This window comes from Amphiura filiformis, chromosome 14, assembly GCF_039555335.1.
Source record: "Amphiura filiformis chromosome 14, Afil_fr2py, whole genome shotgun sequence".
Lineage (NCBI taxonomy): Eukaryota > Metazoa > Echinodermata > Ophiuroidea > Amphilepidida > Amphiuridae > Amphiura > Amphiura filiformis.
Window position 1 is genome coordinate 48,798,184 of NC_092641.1, and position 25,979 is coordinate 48,824,162.

The window sequence follows — 25,979 nt, forward strand, 5'->3', positions numbered from 1 at the left end:
TGACGGTGTCCAAAATATATGTGCCAAAAATTCACTTGCCCCCCCCCTTTCGACCTGCCAAAAATCGCTTGACCCCCCCGTTCGACCTGCCAAAAACTGCCCCCCTTTTTGCCTGCAAAAAGGCTTTGTCCCCCCCCCTATAATTCACCATTCTGGGGGTACACATAATTATTGCACCACCCCTAAAGACACGTGCTTTGATGCCTACAAAATAATTCTTTTAAACCTGGCGTCCCGGCCCCGGTCCCGGCCTGGCGTGGACGACTCGGGCGTCTCGGGGGACGACTGTGCCCCGGCGCGGCCCGATTTGACAAGCTTTGACAGTGGGTATGCACCATGCACATGACTATTTCCTTTTAGAGGATTTCTTGTTTTAGACAAGCGGGTTTTTATAATATAATATTCTGCCTAAATTAACACCCCTGTTTAAAGTTAATCATTTTACAAATACATATTAAAATGAATATGGCATAAAATAGCGCCATTAACAAACAAGTTTAATAATTACTTCCATAAAAGGATATAATTTAGATATATTCCTGTTTCATATTGAAGTTTCACAATATTTAGTTCTAGAATTACTACATCACAAGTGACGTGGCTGTGCTGTCGTGTTGCCCGAAGTGGTTTTTCGGTATCATTTGGAGTCGATTGTGACAGCTTTTGTAGCTGAAATAAGCAATTTTAATATAAGAAGCGTTTCTTCGGCTGGTTATTACCATGCTGACCAAATTTGAAACAAAATCAGCGAGGGTAAAGGGTAAGTGCCAAGCATAACAATAAATATAACAAGAAGCAAATCTGGATTTAGTTGCCGAATTCGACTGCCTTCACCAATCATGTCATCAGTCGAGTGTCACTCTCGGCCCGGACTCTCGGTTCCAATCACTTCCAATAAACCTTTTCATACTGAGTAATTCCGATAAAACCCGAAGCATGAAATAATTTTCCCTGTTGCGCGCGTCTAAAAGTACCTCTTCAGCATCATGTACAATGCGAAGTTCCAATGTGTAACGACTAACGGGCATCATATAGGTATGATAGGTGAATTCAAATTTGCCATCAAACTGCATCATTTTATATATCAAATTAAAGCCCTTGAGTAAACAAAGCCAAATAATAATAATAATAATAATTCAAGGAAATCCCGCCTATTTTTCAGGCGCACCACTGCAACGGCAGTGTATTTCGACAATTCACGCGTCACTGCAACGGCAGTATAATTTTCAATTTCGATTTTTTACATGTATAATCTATATCACCATTTTCACAAACACAACTAATCTATTACTATCACTGTACAGACAACTACTACTGCCCTGGAACCTAGGGCAGTCGGGGATAAGCTCTCTATAGGGCGACCTGCAAACCTCGCTCAACAAGGCGACCTCGCCCAAGACTGGGGTGACAATGTATCGCTGTATACTGGCGATAACAGGTTTAATCCCCACTTCACAAAAGCACTTCGTTCTTCACAAAATATTATAAGTTCGATAGTAAGCTTAAATAAAGGTCTTACAACTCAGCACACCACTAAGAAATCCAACGCACACTTTTTTTTTTGATGGAGAGTTGAAAAGTTGGAGGAAATTTGTGCAAGAACTTGTATCTTGAAACATGCAACATCGCCAGAAATTGTTCACTTTCGTCGGCTTCGTGGGAATTGCCCAAGTCGCCATCTGTAAATAGGTCCGGAAATAACTGACAATTACCATGTGCATGGATCCGGGGGTAAACATAGCCTCATCTTTCGGATGCAAATGGATAAAAAACAGTAACAATTCTAAAAAAAATGGCCCAAGGAGATGCAATTGCTGCGGATGAATTTAGAATGTGAAGCGGCAGGCCCTTATATGGGCATGACTATGGCATGACGCTATTTGAGCATGAGCAGTTACAGCAAAATGGCGGTGCACACCTTTGAAAGTAATTCCACAACTTTGCACATCAATTTACACACTTTAAACTTGGATTTTTGAAAAATCATTACTGAATGAATAAAAAGCGAAATAATATGTACCATAATCTAACGTTTGAACAAAAATTATGAATTTTTTTAGTAAGCTTAATGTCGCCAAATTCGGCGATATCGCTCTATACAGCGATCGTCCCTGATCGCCCTATCGAGAGCTTATCCCCGACTGAGGGGAAGGGGGTACAGATACCAGAACCGGGGGTGATCCCCTACTCTTTCCGAATAGCTCTGACACTTTTACGTGCACAGGGATGATCGAGAGCCCTCCTGTACACGAAACCAACGGCTTTATGTTACTTCCGACCCACGGACAAAGCACATACACTACCTATATCTGCACGTGATAAGCAGTGTATGGGGGCGAGAAGAAATTCTTCAATTAAATTCTGAGATTAAATTTCTGAACTGAATTGAAGGATTCCTGACCATATAGGAACTTTTTGGGAGGGAAGAGAATTTTCACCTAAGGCAAGCCCAAGGCTCGAACCCTCGTCGATCGTATCTCCCGGCCGGCAGCGCAATGCCTTAACCACTCGGCCATCTCGCCAAAACTGAAAACCTTTTTTTCATAGCAAAGTTACATCTTGTCAAAGATTGACTTTCATCAAACAATGTCAAAAAGATTCAGCTACCAAAATTCCCCAAAACGGCATTTCGGGGGTGTTTCTAGATCTTAGTCTCATTATGATAGCAGCTTTTTTAATGGAACTGCTATCAAAATCCTCTAAAATTCCATGTGCGAGTGACTTATCACCATAAAAAATCATATATTTGGGTCAAGTGAAGTATAGAAAACATATATGTAGGTTTCCTTCTTCGGCCAGTTGTTTTAAATTTCAATGTAAAAATGCAATGACATTGTCGGCGAATTTGGCTGACTAGCAAATGTGTTTGCCTGGCATACCTACATCATAACTAAAACTACGATGAATTAGGGGTTCATTCATATATTTTCATGACTAACGGTTGTTTATGCCCGAGGGCCGCTTGCCCGAGGGCATAAACAACCGCTTAGTCATGAAAATATATGAATGAACCCTGCTCATACATACCAGAACATTTTGTGATTCTTATTTCATCAAAATAATAACAAAAATTACAAGTAACATTATTAAAAACATGATTTTCCTTCATTTTCCCTACCCGATGATCGCACATCCGGGATACGGGCATAAACGCTGTTTATGCCCGGCTCTCGACCAATCACGCGCGCTGTTACATAGCGTGTATGTATGAACTTTCGATTGTCAATTTAGGGACGAGAGAGGTACTTTTGCCAATGATACTCAACGTGCAATTAAGCGTGTGGTTGTAGCGTTGTGTAAGAGACTGACTATTGAAGAGGTGATGAACGTAAACAAACATGTTCTGGAAAAAAATTTAACTGACTAAAAATTGCGGACATTATCCATTTCTTTCCATTTAGTATCTTATTGTGAAAAACCAAGTATAGGTAACCCAGGCAAACCTTAGTTAACACATTTGCTAGTCAGCCAAATTCGCCGACAATGTCAATGCATTTTTACATAGAAATTTAAAACAAGTGCCCGAAGAAAGAAACCTACATAAATATGTTTTCTATACTTCACTTGACCCAAATATGTGATTTTTATGGTGATAAGTCACCGCACATGGAATTTTAGAGGATTTGGATAGCAGTTCCATTAAAAAAACCTGCTATCATAATAAGACAAAAGATCTATAAAAACCCCCGAAATGCCGTTTTGGGGAATTTTGCTAGCTGAAACTTTTTGATGAAAGTCAATCTTTGACAAGATGTAACTTTGCTACGGAAAGTGCTATGAAAAAATGGTTTTCAGTTTTGGCTTTGTTTACTCAAGGGCTTTAATTTGATATATGAAATGATGCAGTTTGATGGCAAATTTGAATTCACCTAGCATACCTACCAAGTAGCAGAGGTGTTAGCTCAATATGCTAGGAAAATATTTCTCATGATGACCCCATGTTCAAATTAAGGCTGTGACCTATCGGGTAATGACGTATTCGGGTACCCGAGGTAAATTTCAAGGCGGGTAACCGGTACCGAATTGCAACAAAAAAAAAATTAAAATTTTTTTTTTTTTTTTTTTAAATTTTTTTTCAAAGTTTTTTTTTCGGTTTTGTAGTGTCTCTGGACCTAGACCTAAATGCTAGGATCATGGTTGACCTAAAAAAAAAAAAATTGAATTTTGCACATTGTTTTGTAATTTTAATATGAAAATTGATACATAGTTTTCATGTCATACTCTATTAATGATATCAAAATGCATTGAATTTGAATGCATGTTGATATCATTAAATTTATAGAGTATGACATGAAAACTATGTATCAATTTTCATATTAAAATTACAAAACAATGTGCAAAATTCAATTTTTTTATATTTTTTTTAGGTCAACCATGATCCTAGCATTTAGGTTTTTTAATTCGGGTAATCCGTAAATGGAATTTGTATCCGGTAGGGAAAAAACGGTAGGGGTACCGAATATCCGGCTTGAGTCACTGCCTTAGTTCAAATTGGCTTAATAAGCTGTATTTTCGCGCAAAAGGGTGTCGTAATTCATGACCATTTCTTGTCTGCCAGTTTGGGTACAATTTGACCTGTTTGGGTACAATTTGACCCCCTAGCTTACTAAATAAATATCGCGGTTTTCCGAACTTTTCCGATCTTGATATGAAAAGGTCTATTCATGAATTAGCCCTAGGCTAGAACTCTGGCCATAGTATCCGTTTTTACTTCCACTAGGGCCAGAGGCACTTACATTGAAAAATTTGTTGGGAATGCTTGAACGATCCAGTACAAAAATGAAAGCATTTCAATGCTTGATCGAACCAATCGAGGGTCTCACGGACCTGTTTAAAACAACATAATATGGCTTGGTTCAACATTGAATTGGGGGAGTGGGGTAGAGATACATTTATCAAAAGACAGGCAAAGTTCATGAGTTGCACCTCTGAGCTCTGAGACTTAGAGAAAACAATTTGTACTTTCTTATAAATTTGTCATCTTATCTTACCTTGTCATTTTTACAGGTTTGTGTTTTCACCCAAACCGACCGTGGATCCTGACCAGTCTACACAATGGCGTGATTCAGCTATGGGATTATCGCATGTGTACCCTGCTGGAGAAATTTGATGAGCATGATGGTAAGTGATGAGTTTGGACAGGTTTTGATATGGTCGCATGTCACAAATAGGTCACCCAAAAATGGATGAGCCGTAACATGAAAATGCTTTCTTCACACTTCAAGTTTGGTTTATTCTAAAAGTATAGTACCTATTGTGGAAAGTTTGGTGTCATTTTGTAGATAATTATGTTCTTTGTCAAATACAAAAAACCCCAAGTCAATTGGACAACTACTTTGAGATTTATACTTCAATATGTAAAATGTGTCAATGGGGGAGCCCCATAGGGTTGTACACAAAATTGTGAAAATATGGCAAACTTCAAACCTTTGTACCTGGTATCTTAAAAAGTACAACTAGCATGGACCACAAATTGCACATGCATCATCCTGGATTGTAGATCTACCTCATAGTAGATCAACTGTAACAAAAGATGTAACTAATTAATTGCCTAATTAAATGCTAATTAAGACAGTTTTTCCTATATGTTACTGTACAAAGTGTACACATAATGCTCTGACATTTCTAAATGGCCCATCTTTGGCCCGAGTCATCCTGCTTATTCAAAAGTACACATATTTTAAAGGAAATTTGATGAGGAATTCAATTATGCTATTAGTTTTAGTGCCAGAAATGGAGGAAAAAAGTTTTGATTGATAAATGTCATAAAAATTGTAAAATTATTTTACAATTTTTGACCACCCTGTATGTTTGACACAAGGGATACCAAACTCTTTCTTCCTAATTTGTTTGAAGGGCCCATGAAATGTCTTTCTGAATCCATATTTATTTTGAGCTACATAGCTTTCAGAAAAGAAAAATATGGGGTTCACTGTGACAAAAAAGATGCTAATTTTGTTGATGTTCCACCCTGTATATTTCTTACCCACCCTGTATTATGATGTTATATTTGGTTGATTTGGCATCCTTGTAATATAAGCTTTCCAGAAATATATACTTATAATGGTCTAAAATGTATTTATTAAAAGTTGTGTTGAAGTGAATCACAATTGGTGATATTTTCCTCATTTTACATTATGTTACACAAAAGATGACCAATTCATGACATGCGACCATATATGTAGGTTTCCTCTAGTTCAAATTTTGATTTAGTTGTGTGTGGAAAGTAAGGCACTAGAAATAAATGTGACTTGATCAAGGGAAATGAGTCGGATGTCGCTGATATTGTTTTTGAGATATTGGCAGAAACAGTGTTGAAATTATTTTGTTTTATAATGTTTTCAGCGATTGATAAATCGACGTAACTTTGCAGAGAAAAGTTGTATCAACATGGGGTTTTCAGTTTCTGAAAGCTCTAAATGTCCTCTTTAGAAACATTTGTAAAACTCATTTTTGACTAGGGTCGACATGTGACTCATTCCCCTTGATCACGTCACAAATATTACTTTGATCTTATTGTTTATGAAATCAATTAATTGACTAATTGTTAATTGTGATAACATGAATCCTTGCCTGTATTGATATTGACCAATATAAATTTAGTATTAATTCTGATTATTTAGTTGTTAGTTCATTAATAACAAGCATCAAAGATCGAACAAATTTGTTTCTAATGCCTAACTTATAATAATTCTCTTTGAAGAGGTTTTAAGATATTTATTTAAGATACATGTTTGTTTAAATGAATATATCATGTTTCTGTTTCCTGCCAATATTTACATAAATTTGTGTCAATGTTTGATTGATTTCACACTTTAATTGCCATCTTGAAACTTCTAACATTGTTGATATAGGCAAATGATGTTGTTCCTTAAAATATGACATATTTTGTTTTAACGAAATGTCAGTTTTATCATTTTGCACCCTAGCCAAACATAACATTTTCTACTGTCTACATTTTGTATGCAGGTCCAGTGCGTGGCATCAGTTTCCATCAGCAGCAGCCATTGTTTGTATCCGGTGGTGATGATTACAAGATTAAGCTGTGGAATTATAAACTCAAGAGATGTCTATTCACCTTACTAGGTCATTTGGATTACATTCGGACCACAGTGTTTCACCATGTAAGTCATGCATGGTCCTGTGTCACAACCTGGGGTACCTTTGTGTTACGTAGTAAAAAAAATGAAATGTTTCAAACATTTTACCTACACATCTCATTTGAAGTGGTTCATTCTCCTGAGCATTTTGACACCTTTTTTAGGGAAATCAGTTAAAAAATGAGAGAGTGCATGCAAAAACAATCACAAAGTAGATGGGATTTAACCCCACCTCTTTTTTCCACATTTACAATCATTCTGAGCAAGTATTAGTCTTTTAAATGACCTGTATTTTTTTACCAGATTCAAATTTTTAATGGGGGTTTTAGATCAAATTTACGATACGAATTCCTCCTCCTAATCCTCCTCCTCCTCTTAATCCTCAACCACCCTTGGCACATTTCATGCCAAACGTCATAAGAAAATAATTAAAAATTATTTTAAAACAGGATAAAAACATGAGTACTATAGAATAAATTCACCTCAATTTAAGTGAAGGGATACTCAAGCAACACTGTTTTGAAGTCCAAGCTGTACATCAAAATGTAACAAAACCACCTTTTTGGGTACCCCAGTATATGACACAGGATCGCATACATTTGATATCATAATATATACTTTACAGCATAGTCTCTAGGCACAGGATTAGGTATATCCTTGTTGTAAGATATTCATGGGTTAGATTAGTGTAAATACTCCACCAAGGAATTAAACAGCTTTAATACAGAATGAAGATGTATTAAGCATTCAAAAGAAGATTTCTATGCTCCAATGTAGGCTTATTATGTGCAGTTTTATGCAAAGGATAAACCCTGCATTACTAACTTGGTCTACTCTTAATTCTATAAAATTTGACGATCGCAACACATGCAGCGTATGTGAAGGAAAACATGTTCGAAGGATATGCTACTAATAAGAGTTGATACTCATCCACTGTTATCTCTCAGTGGCCTGATTCCATTTGAAATTAAAAGTTAAGGCTCAAACTATTATAACTGTATCTTTAATAGTTAAAAAGAAAGAACTATTATAGGATAGCTAGCTCTAAACCTTTACGCCACTATGTGGACTATGTGGAATGAAAATTTAGAAAAATCACTCTACGCCACTATGTGTTGCGATCGATGAAATGATGTGACATCATACCGATCATTTGGTTGCGATTGTCAGTCATTACTTACCCGGCAGCACACACATGCATCAGGCTTTGTTGTGGGCCTGTGCTTTAAAAAGATGCGCCAAATCAAATACTGGGCTATAAGTCTATTAATCAGTGAACTGGTTGTGTACTGTTCCCCCAAGCACATCGAGGAAAAATTACCTACCTTTGTTTATAAACATTGCTGTCACCTCATCTGTAGAAATTTTACACTGCAATCATAATTTTGTGTGTATTGTTTTATTTTTTGCACAGGAGTATCCCTGGATTTTGAGTGCATCTGATGATCAAACCATACGCATCTGGAACTGGCAGTCAAGGAACTGTATATGGTAAGAAACTATTTCTCTACAAAGGACTTCATGGGCAAACTGTTAATTATCGATTTGTTCATGTTTGCAAATTACAGACTACCATTGTAGCTGATAGGATTTGTCCATGGAGCTAGATAAAGCCAGGACTTTAAATTAATATTCCGTTGTGCCAAGTGCATATCATGTTGCATACGTAGCTTCCGAATGTTGCATCTTTACCTAACAACTTTTAATTATATACATAGTGACATCTATGCGACACATGTTGAAGATGTTTTCACAAATGCAGCTGCCAAAATATGTTCATAGCTCCTAGGTGATGCATGAACTAATAAGTTGCTTGTTGACTAATTTAAATAAATTTGCCAACTGGTCATCTCTAGAGGGCAGGGATGTAAATCTTCAGAAAATTTCCTGATTTCAGGAAATTTTGCTCGGATCTTCCCTGTAGGGAAATACACATTTTCAGGAAATAAACAGTTTCAGGAAATTTTGTCAGTGCTTGTTTTCATTACCGTACGGTATGTAAAAACTTTGAATCAATAAAGTGACAATTGATCCAAATTTGTCCTTACTATTTTTTGACAGTGTACTGACTGGACACAACCACTATGTGATGTGTGCCAACTTTCACCCAACAGAAGACATGGTTGTGTCCGCCTCCTTGGATCAGACTGTGAGAGTCTGGGATATCGGAGGTAAGATGCGAAGAGTAATCCAAGGCCATGTGCTGCCTTTTGATATTTTATCAATTTTCAGTGTATTTAGTACTCACTACAAAGGTATCTTAGGACATAAAATAACAATATTAATTTTAATGAAATATAAAAGGCAGCCTTTATGTGGTTTGGATCTTAACTCTTCACATACACTGCGTCAGGTGTGATGTGATGCCAAGAACGAAATGGTCATTCATGTCAAAATGAGACGGGTGAGGTCAGGGAGGGGGTTAGGGGGAATTGGGTGATAGCAATATGAGAAACTTGATCATCATATTGACCAAAACTTGCAATTGAATGATTGAATGTGTTATATGTGAGACTTGCAATATGCTAGTTCAAGTTGACTTGTGGGAATAGGTTACATACTATAGCAGCATTAATTAACAGGGGTGTGAGAGTTCCTATTTTCAGCCGATTTCTTCGTTTTTGGTTGGCAAAATTTACGAATTTTCTTTTATTTTCAGCCCATATTTGGCGTTTTTACAATGATTTAACGCTGCTTTTCAGCGTTTTGTAGTAATTTCCCTCTTTTTCTGGTCTGTGACCTCTCACACCCCTGTAATTAAGCAAGGATTTTACATTACCAATTTTTATCAGTATTTATTGATTTGATTTACAGTGTGCCAAGTTTTAGTAAGTAAATGGTATGAAGATGGTGTTATGAAATTTGATTGAAATGTTTGTTTTTGTGGTACCTGTCAGGTTTACGTAAGAAGAATGTGGCGCCAGGACCAGGCGGAATAGAGGAACACATCAGAAACCCAATGGCACCAGACTTGTTTGGTACATCCGATGCCGTCGTCAAACATGTGCTTGAGGTATGCCAGCAGTAGTTGTATTTTCTTCTGATATGAGCTGAAGCAAGTATACGAGGGGGTATCAAAAAGTTTTAGAAATAGCCCAGAAGTGAAAGAGCTATATCATTGAAATTTTGTCAGTGCAATCACTGGTCCTTATGTACACTATGAGGCAAAAATGGTCTCATAAGTATGTTTACTTTTTTTACAGGCGACGCTAGATGCTAATAACCTGCTGCCCCAGTTACTGCGCATAAACTGCAAGATTGAGAAAATTGAGGCAAGCAGCGTTATTAAGATCCTGCATTTGAAGGGTTGCAGTGCCAAGAAAATCGATGATGAAATGAAAGTTATCTTCGGTGGTGATTGTGATATTGTCACTGTTGCTTTTTGGAAAATGAATTTTTATTTCATCACAGATTTTTTGGGCACTGTATAACCCTTAAAATGGAACTTAATCATGCTACATGCCTCAATTTTCTCCATTTTGCTGGTTATGCGGTTACATAGGCAGGTACTGACATCTAGCGCCCGTAAAAAAAGTTAACATACTTATGAGACCATTTTTGCACCATAGTGTACATAAGGACAAGTGATTGCACTGACAAAATTTCATTGATATAGCTCTTTCACTTCTGGGCGATTTCTAAAACTTTTTGATACCCCCTCGTATATTACTTGAAAATCGGTACCTCAAATTGTTGAGTATTGTCACACAGGCCTTATTTGCACAGAATGTTTTAGTTAACTACACGAGGGGGTATCAAAAAGTTTTAGAAATCGCCCAGAAGTGAAAGAGCTATATCAATGAAATTTTGTCAGTGCAATCACTGGTCCTTATGTACACTATGGTGCAAAAATGGTCTCATAAGTATGTTTACTTTTTTTACAGGTGACGCTAGATTCTAATAACCTGCTGCCCCAGTTACTGCGCATAAACTGCAAGATTGAGAAAATTGAGGCAAGCAGCGTTATTAAGATCCTGCATTTGAAGGGTTGCAATGCCTAGAAAATCGATGATGAAATGAAAGTTATCTTCGGTGGTGATTGTGATATTGTCACTGTTGCTTTTTGGAAAATGAATTTTTATTTCATCACAGATTTTTTGGGCACAAGTTTTTGTAACCCTTAAAATGGAACTTAATCATGCTACATGCCTCAATTTTCTCCATTTTGCTGGTTATGCGGTTACATAGGCACTATTAGGCAGGCATTGCCTATTAGGCAGGCATTGCCTATTAGGCAGGTATTGCCTATTAGGCAGGTACTGACATCTAGCGCCTGTAAAAAAAGTAAACATTCTTATGAGATCATTTTTGCATCACAGTGTACATAAGGACCAGTGATTGCAATGACAAAATTTCATTGATATAGCTCTTTCACTTCTGGGCGATTTCTAAAACTTTTTGATACCCCCTCGTACACGATCCCAGAACCTAGGATTTGGGGCTGTACTGATAACAGGATGAACCCCTACATAATTATTTGAAAGAGTCTGTGACCTTAAACATGCCAGGGGTCCATTTCACTAAACTTTTAACCCTTCGTAACTCTAGTAACCGTTCGCAAAGTCACAAATACCCAATACTAGACGTAACGAAGGGTCTCTGTAGTAAATCCCTCTTACTTATAAGGCGTACCGTTCATACGAAAGTTAAGTGAAATGGAACTTACAATTACAATTACAAACAATTTTGAGATGTACAAAGCTGCGTAAAGTTAAGTGAAATGGACCCCAGGTATTGCAAATAAGCTAGTAAAATGCACAGATACCACCCGTGCTGTTTGCCATTATTGTTCCTATAATATGTGACCGTCCACGGCGAATGAGCCGTAAATTCCTCCCCTGTCAATTTTCTTTTATTTCGTGTTTAAAAATAAACATCATAAACTTAAAAATGGTATATCATTTGACTTCAAACGATATCCAGAAGCGGGGTTATGGTTTGATAAACTTTGCTCCTTCAACAAAATTATAGCTTTTACGTTTTTACATGTGTCTCTTTTTCCACATTGCTGGCAATAAATATCAAACAGTCATAATTGGCGGTCATTTCAAATCATCCCCAAGTCAACGAGGTTTAAGAAAGTTCTCTCATTGTTATTTGTTGGTTATGCATACCTGTACAAAATACAATGCCTGGTAACCCACCACTTGAACAGGATTTAGCAAAAGCAAACAAAGACCAGAGCTATTAAAAGTTCTATAGCCATCTAAGGTAGAAGCTTATTATCCACTTCAACAATATGATTATTTATTAGTTTTTGACTATCAAAATGAGACGGATGTCGGGCCACATTTTACACCGTAACTCAGAATACAATTTAGGGAATTTACGGCTCATTTGTGCTGCCGGGTCACATATTAGAGGTTTAGTGAGTGTTGAAGTTCCCAAAATGAAACTGTCAAGATTATGGAATATAATCATGAATAGCTGCTGATCAAATGCTGTTTTGCTTTGTAGGGTCATGACCGTGGTGTGAACTGGGCCTGCTTTCATCCTACCATGCCATTGATTGTGTCTGCCGCTGATGATAGATATGTGAAACTATGGAGAATGAATGGTAAGATATGGACAGGTTGAATTTAATCAACTGCTTTGTTTCACCTTTGGTAGTGACATAGGTGGGTCTTTCGCTGGTCGCAGTATCAATTATGTGGCCTAACCTTATTTTTCAAAGCGTATAGGCCTACCTGCTTGCAGCACAACCGCATAAAGACACTGACGTCACTAACAAATTTGAGGGAAACCATGTATACAACCGTTTTTGAACCAGATGTGTGTACTTGATTAGCATGTAGTGGGGTGATCCATGGACATTTTGATTTATGAACAGAGTTTTTGAAACTACAGTGGAAACTCATTATAACGAAGTTGTCAGGGACAGAAAAATTAGTTCTTTATATCCAAATTTAGTTATATCAGGGTTGTAAAAACAATAAATAACAAAAGAATTTTGTATCTTGGTTCTGGAAAAATACTTCTTTATAACAGGGTTTTTCTTGTATCAGATTTCGTTATAATGAGGTTTTACTGTATGGTCATTTTCACAGTAAAGGGTGTAACTTTTGATTTTTAGAGTCAAAATTTCAAACCACTTAAATATGTTTCTGTTTACTGAAATCATGCATAGAAGCAACTTAAATTCCACTAAAATAATGTTTCAAGGCTTAAACCTTTTGATTTCTAATAAAAAAATTGACATTTCCATAACATTTTGGTTAAAATCTAAGAAAAAATGTATTTTACATAACCTCAGAAAATTATGACATGAAAGCTGGAATACATGTGAAATCCCATTCCAAAGTAAGTCAACAGATATAAGTTAAATTTTATACCATGTTTTGCTATGTTTGTAATTGCAGTTTTGAAAATTTTTAACATCAAGTGTCATTTACAATGGAAATTTCCAAACCTTAAACATATTTTTTAAGTTTTAATTGGGTTCCTAAAATAATTTGAATGTCTAACTTCATGTACAAATACTACTTGATGAAAGGAACCTCCCAGCCAAGTTTCACAGAAATTGGAGTTATTTTTTAGAATTGGCAATTCAAGCGATTTGTGTTTCGGAGACTTCAGTTAACAACACAGGTGATCATAAAAGTAAAATATTTGGCTAACTACTACAAGTTGCAAAAAAGCAAACTAAAACAGTACCAACTGTACTACAAGTTGACATAAAAAATAGGTAAAAATATCACAATTACCAATTTTCATGCTTTGCTTCTAAGTATTGAATTTCAGTTGTGACAAAAATTAAATTATCACAGCAAGTAATTTTTTTTGCTTCGCAGGCTTCATGTTAACAATTGTTAAACATTGCAGAAGTAGTTTTTTGAAAACAACAGTGTTGGGATCATCTAAGCTGTTATTTTCTTGTGTGTATTGAATCAATGATTCTATGCGGCAGATATTGTAGATTTATCACATGTTAATTTTTTCACCCATTTGTTAAGTATGGTGTTTTTTGCATGTGAAGCCTCCGAAACAGGCTTTTTTGGGTATCAGTATATTTTTCAAACATTAACCATAATGTCAATTTTTTTTTAAATTTATGACATTCTGCACATATCAAGTAATAATTACAATGCAGATATCAGTATGAAACACACCAATTTAGATATGCATAGATGATAATTAATCTTATTGTTGTTTCGGAGGCTTCAATTGTTAACGGAAAGTTTGTATTGGGTCCCATTTTCAAACGGTGATATATATCTCCATGATTTAAAAACATGTGACTTGAGGATCTACTTTGCTACATTTTGATAAATAGATTGGATGAGCTCTTTTATTTATATTTGCACAAGCTTGCTGAACAGTTTGTTTCGGAGGCTTCAAAAAGTTAACGGAAAAACGGCTCTTTGAAGTCAAGATTTTATAAAAATTTTAAAAGCTTGCAAATCGACTAATTTTTGTTACCCATTTCAAGTTAAGATAACAACTGTTATGAATCAAGAAGAAGTGAAGAAATAACCAAGAATTATGAACCAAAGCTACACCCACAAAGTTTGTTAACAATTGTTAACGGAAAATGAAGCCTCGAAGCGACAAATATCGAAGTCCAGTTCTCAAAAATACAGGGCTGTTCACAATTAAATCTAATGTGGCAGTGTTTACTGAACATATGACTGTACTTTCAGGATAAGAAAAATTATCCATGAACTAACCGAAGAAAACACAGGGTTTTACAATAATGTTACTGTTTTTTATAGTTTTTCAAAATGGCAATATTAAGTACATTTAAGCCTCCTAAAACTGAACGCAATAACTCCCAAAGCTGATTATGCTACCCAAGGTAGCTGCTAACTAGATGACTTATGTGGCCTAAAATCATGGAATTCTGTGGCTTTATTAGAACACTACGGATTAAAATGTTAAAAATCCAAAGTTACACCCTTTACCGTGAAAATGACCATATAACACCTCCCCCATTGGTGTGGGTTAGCATTTTTTAGTGGGGGTTGGATTACGCCAAATTGTTTTATGCCTTGTCTACTTCTGTGGAGTTATCTCACATGTGGCAACTGTTATTTAGATGGTACACAATTTACCTACAGTTCAACCTCTTTTATCCGGACATGATGGGACCAAGCACTGTCCGTATAAGTGAATAATCTGGATGAGTGAATTACACGTAATGCTGCATCGACTGTCCCAAGTACTGAAATTGTGACAACAAAAGATTGTTTTAACATGGGGTAATAAACACTAAAAGATGGCTTTAGAGTGTTTTATGCAATATAGATATGTCATTTTTTTAAATAAATGCTTAAAATAAAATGCTTTAAAATAAAATGCTTTAAAATAAAATGCTTAAAAGCATTCAGAGCATGAAATTAAGGTGTTAAATCATCAAAAACATGTTTTCCTGTGAAGATTTCACAGCGGGATAACAGAGATCCATATAAAAGAGGTCCGGATTAATAAGAGAGGTTGGATTGTATACTCAAATCAACATGGGAGATTGAAATCTAAGATGGTAAAAGAAGAAACACTTGGTATGAATATTCCATTTTGTAAATCTGTTTCATCACTCAGGCCTACAGGTGTTATGGTAATAATTTGTGCAATATTTTGCATACTGTTTTTGACAGGTCTAAAATATAGTAAAATTTATGATATTGAATATATTTGTTGCTCTCACTATCTTGGCTTATTGCTCAGAATCCACTGCCGATTTTTATTGTCATTAAAGGTCCGTGACCCGATCGACAGCATCATTCCCCCGATTTTTCTCATTGTTGAAGAGTTTTTGGTATCATTTAATAGATTATATATTTCTCATTACCATCCTGAAATTTGACGATCCAATTTGATGTATTTTCAGAAAAATCAAGAAACAAACAGGCTATACTGGTAGCCACCTTCGACATTCTGGGTAGGAAAAAATGATTCTGTGAATAAGAGCCATTTTACTTCCATGCCAATTCGCACGAACGGAAATAGATCTGAAATAATGAGGGCGCTATAATAATAAACGCTTTTAAAAACAAAAATAAAGAAATACATAAGGGGTGAAATAAATACAAAACGAGACCTTATCTTGTTAAGTATGATACAAGGAATATGCAAAAAAATATGAGAAAAAATGTCCCCCACTATAAAATTAATTAATTTAAATTAAAAATATTATAAAAAAAACCATTTTTTCATTAAAACAAATCCTAAAATAAAAGATAAGTGTAAAATGTATGTGATGATAATGTACAAAATTAAAAGCAAATGTATCAGGGTCAAATTAAAATAAAAAGAATGAGATATTTTGTCACAAGAATGATGAGCGTAGTGGTATGGCGAAGCACTCGACGGGAGTGTTGTTTCTGGATGCCGGACCACAATGCAACTCATGCGTACCAACTAATTGTGCTAATTATTCACTTTTACGCTGAAAATGTTCTCGTTTTCTCACATAGATGCATAAAGGGGACAATATTTGAAATTGTATGTAAGTTTGAAAACAATCCATATCCTAAACTGATAGGGTTACTCCCCTTTAATTAATGGCAATACAAATGACCCCTTAGTCAATTGTGCAATTTCTTTTTGTGTGTTATTTAGGATACTATGACTGATAATGATTGATTTGTTTCTTATCACAGATGCTAAGGCCTGGGAGGTTGACACCTGTCGTGGTCATTACAACAACGTCTCCTGCGCCATCTTCCATCCAAGACAAGAACTTATCCTTAGTAACTCGGAGGATAAGAGCATCCGAGTTTGGGACATGTCAAAAAGGTACTTGTTATTCTAAACATTTAAAACTTGAGTACACAAGGTTATTGTAGGTGTAGTTTTTGTAACAGTTCTATAATCCTACCTTTGGAGCTCGGGCTTTCACTGTTGCTGGCCCGGTTCTGCGGAATGCTATACCCCAACATGTCCCAAGTTTCTATGATAACAGAATACTTCAAACGAGATTGAAGACTTTTTAATGAAGGACTTGAGTTTCTTGCTTTTTAACTGATTTTCTTGTTTGCATTGTACCTTTTTTTGTTTGTTTATATTTCTCTTTGTTATAATACATTGAGATTGAGATGTTGTTTGTGCTAAATTGCCTTTATAAGTAAGATTAATAATTATGATAATATTAAACACAGATTTTAACTCTGCTTATTACTACATAGATTGGAATTGGTTCCAGTAATGTAATAGCTAAAATTGCCTAAAAATATTACAGTGTTATCATAATACTACTACAAGTATGCTTCAGAATAGACTGGGATCAAACACAGCGGCAATTAGTTGGAAATTAAGTTGCCCGCTTGTCGGGAAATACAGTTTGTACTGTTTGTTTGTCGATCTGCATTGCTATTAAATATGAACGCAATAATGCCATCATCGCACAATAATTTTGCAATTGCCCGGCCGGGCAGGGTGCCTGATGATTTTGCTTGCCCTGCAGTATTTTTAATTGCCCGGGCTATCAGACAGGCGATTTATCAGAGCCTGCTTACAGTTGAACACTGCACCACTTGCTTGGTTTTAATTTCTACGCTTTTCTTTCGTCACAGGACATGCATTCAAACATTCCGACGTGATCATGATAGGTTCTGGGTTCTGACACCCCATCCAACTCTCAATCTATTTGCTGCCGGTAAGTCAATCAAAACTCCTACAGTTTCAGGTAATACAGGGTAATACAGACATACAGGGTCAGGTAATTATTTGCATTGATTGGGAAATATGATGGAATCATGGATATTCTTGACTGTTCTCATAAATTGAGAATTAGGTTGTCTGGACACCATTTTTGCTGCTGATGTTGCAAGATTACATTTTTATTTGTATGAATGTCACAGAATTAATGTACTTTTAGTTGATATAGAATGTAGACCTTGGTCTTTGAATAACATTCTAGCTATGATAATCTATGTTTGTGGTCCCTGTAGAGAATTTTGAAGTTGCCAACATGATACACTTTAAGTTGATGTTTATGCCCCAGTTTGTGTAAAAAGTTCCCCAGTAGAAACTTTTCAAATGTTGTTTTGCTTGATCACATCCACTGCTTGGAGTGCAAAGATGTTAACTGCATGTGCTGCCTGGAGCACAAAATGGTTGACTAACAGAAGGTGAATTATGAATAAAATACTGGAATAACCCAATCTCATTGGGCTTCTTCTGGCAAGTGCAAAGATGCTCCTGTATTGATTGTGATCGGAGACTGCTCATATGTCAGCCAGCAAGGAATATTGATTATTCATGAATCCCATGCATGTGAAAACTGAAATCTCAGGCCCCCTCGTTTGTTGAGGGATGGCTTCTCCACTCGTTCCCAAATAGCTTCTCGAACTCCCCGTTCAAACCACCTCTCCTCACGATCTAGTATGGTAACATCCTCAGTATCAATTTGGTGTCCGATGTTTTCGCATGAGTATATATAACAGAATCTGGTTGCCAATCGCTATAAGACAGTGATGCCTATGCTGTCCAAGCCTGGCTTTGAGGGATTGGTTTTTTCACCTATGTATGCTTCTGTGCAGTCCGGATCCCCGCACTTAAAACCGTAAACAAGGTTGGATTGTTTGTCTCTCGGAGGCTTGTCCTTAACATGGACTAGTTTTCCGCGTAATTTCTGCAGTTGCCAGTTGAATTTCAATGAGATTGGATGAAAATTTGCACAATTCGCAAGTTATTCCAATATTTTATTCATAATTCACCTTCTGTTTCTACGACTGGAGGATTCATAATATACATCAACATCTTAGCAGTTAACGTTTTTGTACACCAAGCATCACATGTAGTTAAACCGTTTGCACTCCAAGCAGTTGATGTGGATAGTACCAAAAATGTTTTTCTTAATCACACCATCTTCATTGTCACTTTAGGCCATGACAGCGGCATGATCGTGTTCAAACTGGAACGTGAGCGACCAGCCTACGCCACCCAGGGTAATATCCTCTACTACGTCAAGGATCGCTACATGCGCAAGCTGGATTTCACCACGTCCAAGGATGTGCCTGTGATGCAATTGAGGGGAGGTAGCAAGAGCCCCGTGTACTGCATGTCATACAACCCAGCTGAGAATGCGGTTCTTATGTGCACTGTAAGTGTAAAGGAGTTGACATATTGTTAATGTATCAAGAGTGGAGTCTGATTTTTCATATTTTGAGCCTTACTTAATACAAACAGTAGAGTTTGCTAGTAATAAAAAAAAATAATAATAATGCAATCCCGACCGACCAACCCTATTGTTAAAATGCATTTGAGGGCAAGCAAACAAATTTTTTTCTTGGCCTAATTATCTACCTGGTTGGTTGATAATATTATAAATACTTGACTATTGTAACTAACTGAGCTGTTGTATTTTATTACAGCGTACCAGCAATGTTGATAATAGTACCTATGACTTGTATCAAGTTCCCAAGAATAGTGATAGCTCCAATCCTGATGGTAAGTAACAAATATAATGTTTTCGTAGATCTATATAATGGGCAGAGATGGTCTTCTGAGTGGGATTATACATAAACCATTCCTATCTAATTTGATAAGTGCTTTACATGATTTGCCGATCTTGAGAAGTGACCAAAGCAAAGAATTCTGTCGATCGTCATGACATCACTTGCGATAGATCACTTCTTCCCATTGGTTGCTTTTGCCGATATTTGGCTGTTCCATCTCGCCCCCTTGGACACAAAGGCCACACTTACCATTGCACTCAATCATGGGGGAAATCACAAAACATGCCATAAAATAAATGTCTCTTGATGAAACAATTCCAAAAGTTCCGATTTAGAAATCAACTTTAAATAATTACCAAAGACAAGGCAAATTTGTATTTTCTGTGCTGAGAAAATTGACTTGAACTGAAAGTCCCTGTACAAACCAATTGGGATTTCGCGAGGGTGTCCCCTTTGACAGACGTGAGAAGTGAGTAAGTGCAATTGATGGAACAGCCCTGACCGAGAGAATGGTAACGTCACCCTCTGTTGACACATGTTTATGGGTTTCAAAAATCAAAAGCAAATTAGGAACAAAAATGACATGATTGAAAACATCAAGTCTCAGTTGTTACACTCTTAATTAAATTACAGTTCCTTGAAAATGTAGTCCCATTCTAATCAAATTGCCTTTTTTAACAATTTTCTGTTTCAGCACCAGAAGGCAAACGATCATCTGGTTTGACAGCAGTGTGGGTAGCCAGGAATAGATTTGCTGTGATGGACCGCACACACAATGTAAGTCCTATAATGTGGACATGATGTGATCCATCCAATTCAAAGTCGCAACATTGAAAACTGAGTTATTACCATTTCTTACTTGCTCAGTAACTGCGCTTTCTGATGTTGAAACCCCCACATCCCTGCAGGGTTGTTTGATTTAAATCACACCGATTTAAACCATTGATTTAAATCGCGATTTAAATCACTTGATTTTTAAAAAAAAATCACTGATCAACTTTTTCCATTTTTACCATATTTGATAAATATAAGTTAAAAAAATCCGATTTAAATAAAAAAATCTGATTTTTTTAATTTAAAAAAAAATCAACAACCCTGCATCCCTGGCATACTTGGTTGCAAAGTTATGAACTTTTAAGATGGTTTTCTTATTTATTATATTTTATTTTGTTCCATATATTGGATCAGATCACGTATTACAATGCCTGTTTAAATCATGTGATTCATGCTTTATAATTACTTTTCTAACATATAAGGCAAAATGTTGTGATTGCCAGAGACTTCTTTTAAATTGCTGATATCTATGCAACTGACATATATCTCAAAGTTGCTACTGATTGAAATTTTGACAATCATTCATATTTGTAGAATCACACGATTGATTATTTTTTCCTCTGTTAGTCCTTCAAAATTAAAAGAAAAAGGTAAAAACAAAATCTTTTTTTTTAAATCCCAATTCTTGTTTGTTTGTATGTAACATCTATTAGTACGTAGTGCTATATGAAGCCTGTGGGGGCTCATGGGGGGGAGGAGGACACTCAATATCTTTTGAGTAGATATGTGCAGGACAGATTCTTGAAGGTATTGTCTTAAAAACTGAGCAGAAACTTCTCAGAAGTACTACAAATTTCAGAAAAGGTCCGAAGTAGACGGCATGGGAACTGATTCTAGGTGAAGACAGGGGTCTTAGGAGCTGTAGAGGAGCCTGAAAAGGGGTTTTGTCACTGTGGTACATTCCAATAAAACTGATAATGGCAGTACTCATGCCCCCCTCTCCCATTTGATTACAGAATGAAAATGACACTTCTCCACTTTCTCTCAACAGGTCATCATCAAGAACCTCAAGAACGAAGTCACAAAGAAAGTGCAGACCCCAGCCGCAGATGAAATCTTCTATGCTGGTACCGGTATGCTGCTCCTGCGTGACGCAGAATCTGTCACGCTGTTTGACGTGCAGCAGAAGCGCACCCTGGGCTCCGTGAGAATTTCCAAAGTGAAATATGTGGTGTGGTCAAGTGATATGTCCCACGTGGCTCTCCTTAGTAAACATAGTAAGTGTAGTGGGTGTGAAAGGTGTATTGAAATATCTGTTTTATTTTACTCATTATGTTACCTCCAAGATGTTTCAATTATTTTCAACAAAGGTTGATAAAAAATTGACCCCATATTTATTGGTCGAGCTATGAGTTTTAAAATAATGGACGGGACGTAGTCAAGTCCAATATTTTATTGTAAAACTCATAGCGAAACCAATAAATATTGGGTGTAAAGCATTCAGTTTTATCAGTATCATGTTTTGGATCCAATATTTTCACACACTTGGATTCATCAAAACATAATAATGGTTCAAGTCTTCTTTAGCACGCACCAAGTTAATTTGTGATTATTCCCCATTATGGGTGGAGTGTATCAAGTGATGTGATGATCCTTGCCCCACTTTAATATATTTATGACCTGAAATTATCTCATGTTTGACAGTAAGAAGCCATTTTCTGTTGCATTATCTTTAAGGCCGGTATCGACAGGTCCTCTGTCGGAATCCTGTCGACAAAGTGCTAAGGCAATGGCTCAGTAAAACTTCGTCAGGCAAGCTCATTTTCACTCAAAATATTGGCCATTTCCAATGTATTTTTAACAAAATGCAATGCCAAATCTTATCTTTTACCTTCTATTTTGCCAATTTGTCATGTTATTTGCCTTCAGGGGGCATACTTTTGGCAGTATTATGCATTGTTTTCTGGTGTAAATTGTACACTTCATCGCTACATGCTCGCTATGAAGACGGCCATCTTGGAAATTTGCTGAAATTGCCGACAGTGTTTCTAGATATTTTTAGGTTAAAATTGTTAAAATATTCCTAAAATCATGAAAAAAAAAGTCCTGGTATTTTTTCGGAACCCAAATGTATGTCGACACTCTGTCGACGTCAAGATACTAAATATGTCGACATCAAAAAACGGTGCCGACACCGGCCCTAATTATCTTACCATGTGGGCATAATGAAATGCAAATTGGCCAACTTCGTTGATTATACAATTGTTATCGTAACTTGCTCCAAACCTCAAAGTTTGCAATATTTCACTTTTTTCCCCTTCTACACATCCCTAGGTATCTCTATCTGCAATCGTAAGCTGGAGAGTCTGTGTACTGTACATGAGAACATCCGTGTCAAGAGTGGTGCGTGGGATGAGAGTGGCGTGTTCATCTATACCACCAGCAACCATATCAAATATGCTATCACCAATGGGTGAGTTGATATCTAATATGTGACATGATCAAGGGGAGTGAGTTGCACATCGACCCTGGTCGAAAATGAGTTCTACATGCTTCTATTAGGGGACATTGAGAGTTTTCAAAAACTGAAAACCCCATGTTGATTCGACTTCTCTTTGCGAAGATATATCAATCCCCAAAAACAGTATTAAACAAAAGTTTAATCAATGTTTAGCGACATCCGTCTCATTTCCCTTAATGGTGTCACATACTGTGTACCACTGGGATAGGGGGCATAGGGGAATAAAACCCTGGTTACATCTTTTACATCAGGAAGGCTCCTAGTTGGCTTTTGTATGTACAAGTTTTGACAATATTGTACACATAAGGCCTGTAAATCACTTGCATGGGTTGCAGTTTCATGAAAATATATTGCAGTACCAATGGCCATGTTTAGCTATGCTTTTTTGCATATTCTAAAATCACTTTTAAAATTGGTTGCCCCTTCGGATATAAATACATCTCACATAGAGTTAAATGCTGAATAATTTATATTAAGTTATTGTTTAAGTTACTAGGAAAATCTTGATTTCATATTTGATTTTTGTATACCCACAGTGACCATGGCATCATCCGTACCCTAGATGTTCCCATCTACATCACCCGAGTCAAAGGTCAAAATGTCTACTGTCTTGACCGTGAGTGTCGCCCTCGTGTGCTGAACATAGACCCAACTGAATTCAAATTCAAACTCGCTCTGATCCATCGCAAATATGATGAGGTCCTGCACATGGTGCGCCATGCCAAGTTGGTGGGACAGTCTATCATTGCATACCTGCAGAAGAAGGGGTATCCTGAGGTGGCGCTTCACTTTGTCAAAGATGAAAAGACGCGATTTGCACTGGCTTTAGAATGTGGAAACATTGAGGTTGGTATATATATTTTTTATTTTTTGACCACCAAGATTTACCTTGAATCAGAAAATTATTAGGTAATCAACAGACCTGAAACTTTGCCTCTTTTAGCTGATTTTCTCTTTTTATTCCTGAAATTTACCCATTATTTGTTATTTTCGCCCCAATTTGAGCTTTTTTAGCATGATTTTGCATTGTCCTCTTTTTTCACAAATGGTCAGGTCTGAATCAAATCCAGTCAAATCCAAGTTGTTTAGAATGAAACCCTTCTGCCATTGAGAAAGGATTGGGTGAATGGAGACATTGGGTAATTGGGTTATTCTAGATGAAATCCATACACCCCATATGGAAGGCATGACTTTCCACACAGGGAGTGAGAATTTCAAAAGGGCTACCTAATGGCTAACTCCACTTGACATCCACACCCCCTGTGTGGGAGATTAATAAGGTAATGTCTTCCATAGGGGTCAATTTACTTTTCATTGATTTTAGTGTTGTAACTTGATTATTTCTGCATCATTTGCCATCACTGAAACCTCAAATTAAAGAAAACATCCTTGGGGTCATTATGGCCACCTTGATATTCAAAATGACCCTCACTTTGATTCTACGGTCACCATTTTTGACCTGCTACGTTATTTACTATGCTGACTGTAGTAAAAAACATGGCATTACTTATGTTATGAAAGAAATTTGAATGATTATTCAATATCATTAAATTCTGTTTATAGGTGGCCTTGGAAGCGGCCCGTGCCCTAGATGACAAGAACTGCTGGGAGAAATTGGGAGAAGCCGCTCTGCTGCAGGGAAACCACCAGGTTGTAGAAATGTCCTATCAGCGGACCAAGAACTTTGACAAACTCTCATTCCTCTACATCATTACTGGCAACTTGGAAAAACTTAGGAAGATGATGAAGATTTGTAAGTATTGATTTAGGACCCATTGCTCAATCTCGCCGATTAACTAGTCGGCATGCCCGGAACCCAAGTCGATGCAACTATGCTGAGAAATAAAATACTGTTGCGATATGAACTAACAAAATGTGTGTCTGCCCGATAAAAAGCCATGGTCAGTCAACCGATTATGTGCAGTTGTCATATTAATAATCAGTGTTCGAATTTAGGAAAAATAAATGGTTGTCCCACGGACAACCAGATTACAATTTCTGGTTGTCCGTCCAAGTTTTTGGTTGTCCGTAGGCCTACAAATGTGACTTTTGGCTAGATTTATGGTTGTCCGGTGGACAACCGAATCAGTATTTTTGGTTGTCCGGTGACTTTTTTAGTTGTCCAGGGCAACCGGACAACCAAAATTTCGAACGCTGTTAATAATGATTCTTATTCAGTGTGTAGGGGCTTACTTTTAATGGGAGTGTGTCAATCTTCACAAAGATGCAGTTCACACAATAACAAGAGTATACCACTGTTGAAAAGTTTGAACTCTTTAAAGTGCTGATGTATAGTGTGGTATGTGCATCCAGTCAATAATTTAGCAGTGTTATATGCCTTTTTTGTTTTTTATGTAGCTGAGATACGTAAGGACACAAGTGGACAGTACCAGTGCGCCCTCTATCTTGGTGATGTCAACGAACGAGTCAAGATCCTCAAAGATTGCGGACAAAGTAAGTTGGCTTAATTTAAGATTATATAACTCTAAAAATACCATCTTTGTAACAAACATTGATCATTCACTCTGTTTAAAATTACTATTTTTTCTCAAATGGCTTGGATTTTGTCGAGGATTTTTCATTGAAAATGGCAATTTCTTGCACCAATTTGCAATTTTCACTACATTGGTAAAATAAACACTGTTTACAAATAAAGTCAACTGTTGCAGCATTTTTATTAAACAAAATGGGTTTGTATACACTGAAAATAAGAACAGAGTGATTCACAAATGCAGAATACAATTAAACAAAGCAAAAGCAATATAGAATATTGCGACAAGAGGAAGTTTTTCTAACAAGATTTGAAGCACAGAATTGTAGGAGGCCTATTCAACTCTCTTGGTAATAATGGGCTATTCCAAATGAGAGCTATACACCCACTACGGAAGACATGACCTTAATCTCCCACACAGGGGGTGTAGAATTCAAATGGATTCACCCATTCAGGTAATCTCATTTGAAATTCAGGTCATGTCATCCATAGAGGATTAAGATCTGTGTGCTTTAATGTGGTGTATGCGTTAGACCCAGAGAGCTAGATCGTAGAGTCTGTGATGAATGATTGTGTTCATCAGTGTGATAAGTAGACTAACAAGTACCTTGGAAAGAATTTGCTTACAGTCTGGGATGGGAGCCAGTGGAGAGTACAACAAAGAATGATTACATAAACAGTATTGTTTTGGTATG

At 36.6% G+C, this 25,979-nt stretch overlaps 1 protein-coding gene across 1 annotated transcript in view; it reads left to right on the top strand.

Moving 5' to 3' along the window:
* Positions 1-595: 595 nt before the first annotated feature.
* Positions 596-25,979, top strand: part of LOC140170228 (coatomer subunit alpha-like) — a 59,025-nt gene continuing 33,641 nt past the window's right edge. Inside the window, exons 1-17 of the mRNA XM_072193563.1 lie at positions 596-760; positions 5,008-5,121; positions 6,970-7,124; positions 8,515-8,591; positions 9,162-9,271; positions 9,998-10,113; positions 12,558-12,657; positions 16,700-16,835; positions 17,612-17,694; positions 18,926-19,143; positions 19,415-19,490; positions 20,193-20,275; positions 21,324-21,549; positions 22,607-22,745; positions 23,330-23,639; positions 24,357-24,546; positions 25,152-25,247. Of these exons, the coding sequence (XP_072049664.1) occupies positions 721-760; positions 5,008-5,121; positions 6,970-7,124; positions 8,515-8,591; positions 9,162-9,271; positions 9,998-10,113; positions 12,558-12,657; positions 16,700-16,835; positions 17,612-17,694; positions 18,926-19,143; positions 19,415-19,490; positions 20,193-20,275; positions 21,324-21,549; positions 22,607-22,745; positions 23,330-23,639; positions 24,357-24,546; positions 25,152-25,247 (2,269 nt within the window). The 5' untranslated portion in view covers positions 596-720. The remainder of the gene's footprint in view (positions 761-5,007; positions 5,122-6,969; positions 7,125-8,514; positions 8,592-9,161; positions 9,272-9,997; positions 10,114-12,557; positions 12,658-16,699; positions 16,836-17,611; positions 17,695-18,925; positions 19,144-19,414; positions 19,491-20,192; positions 20,276-21,323; positions 21,550-22,606; positions 22,746-23,329; positions 23,640-24,356; positions 24,547-25,151; positions 25,248-25,979) is intronic.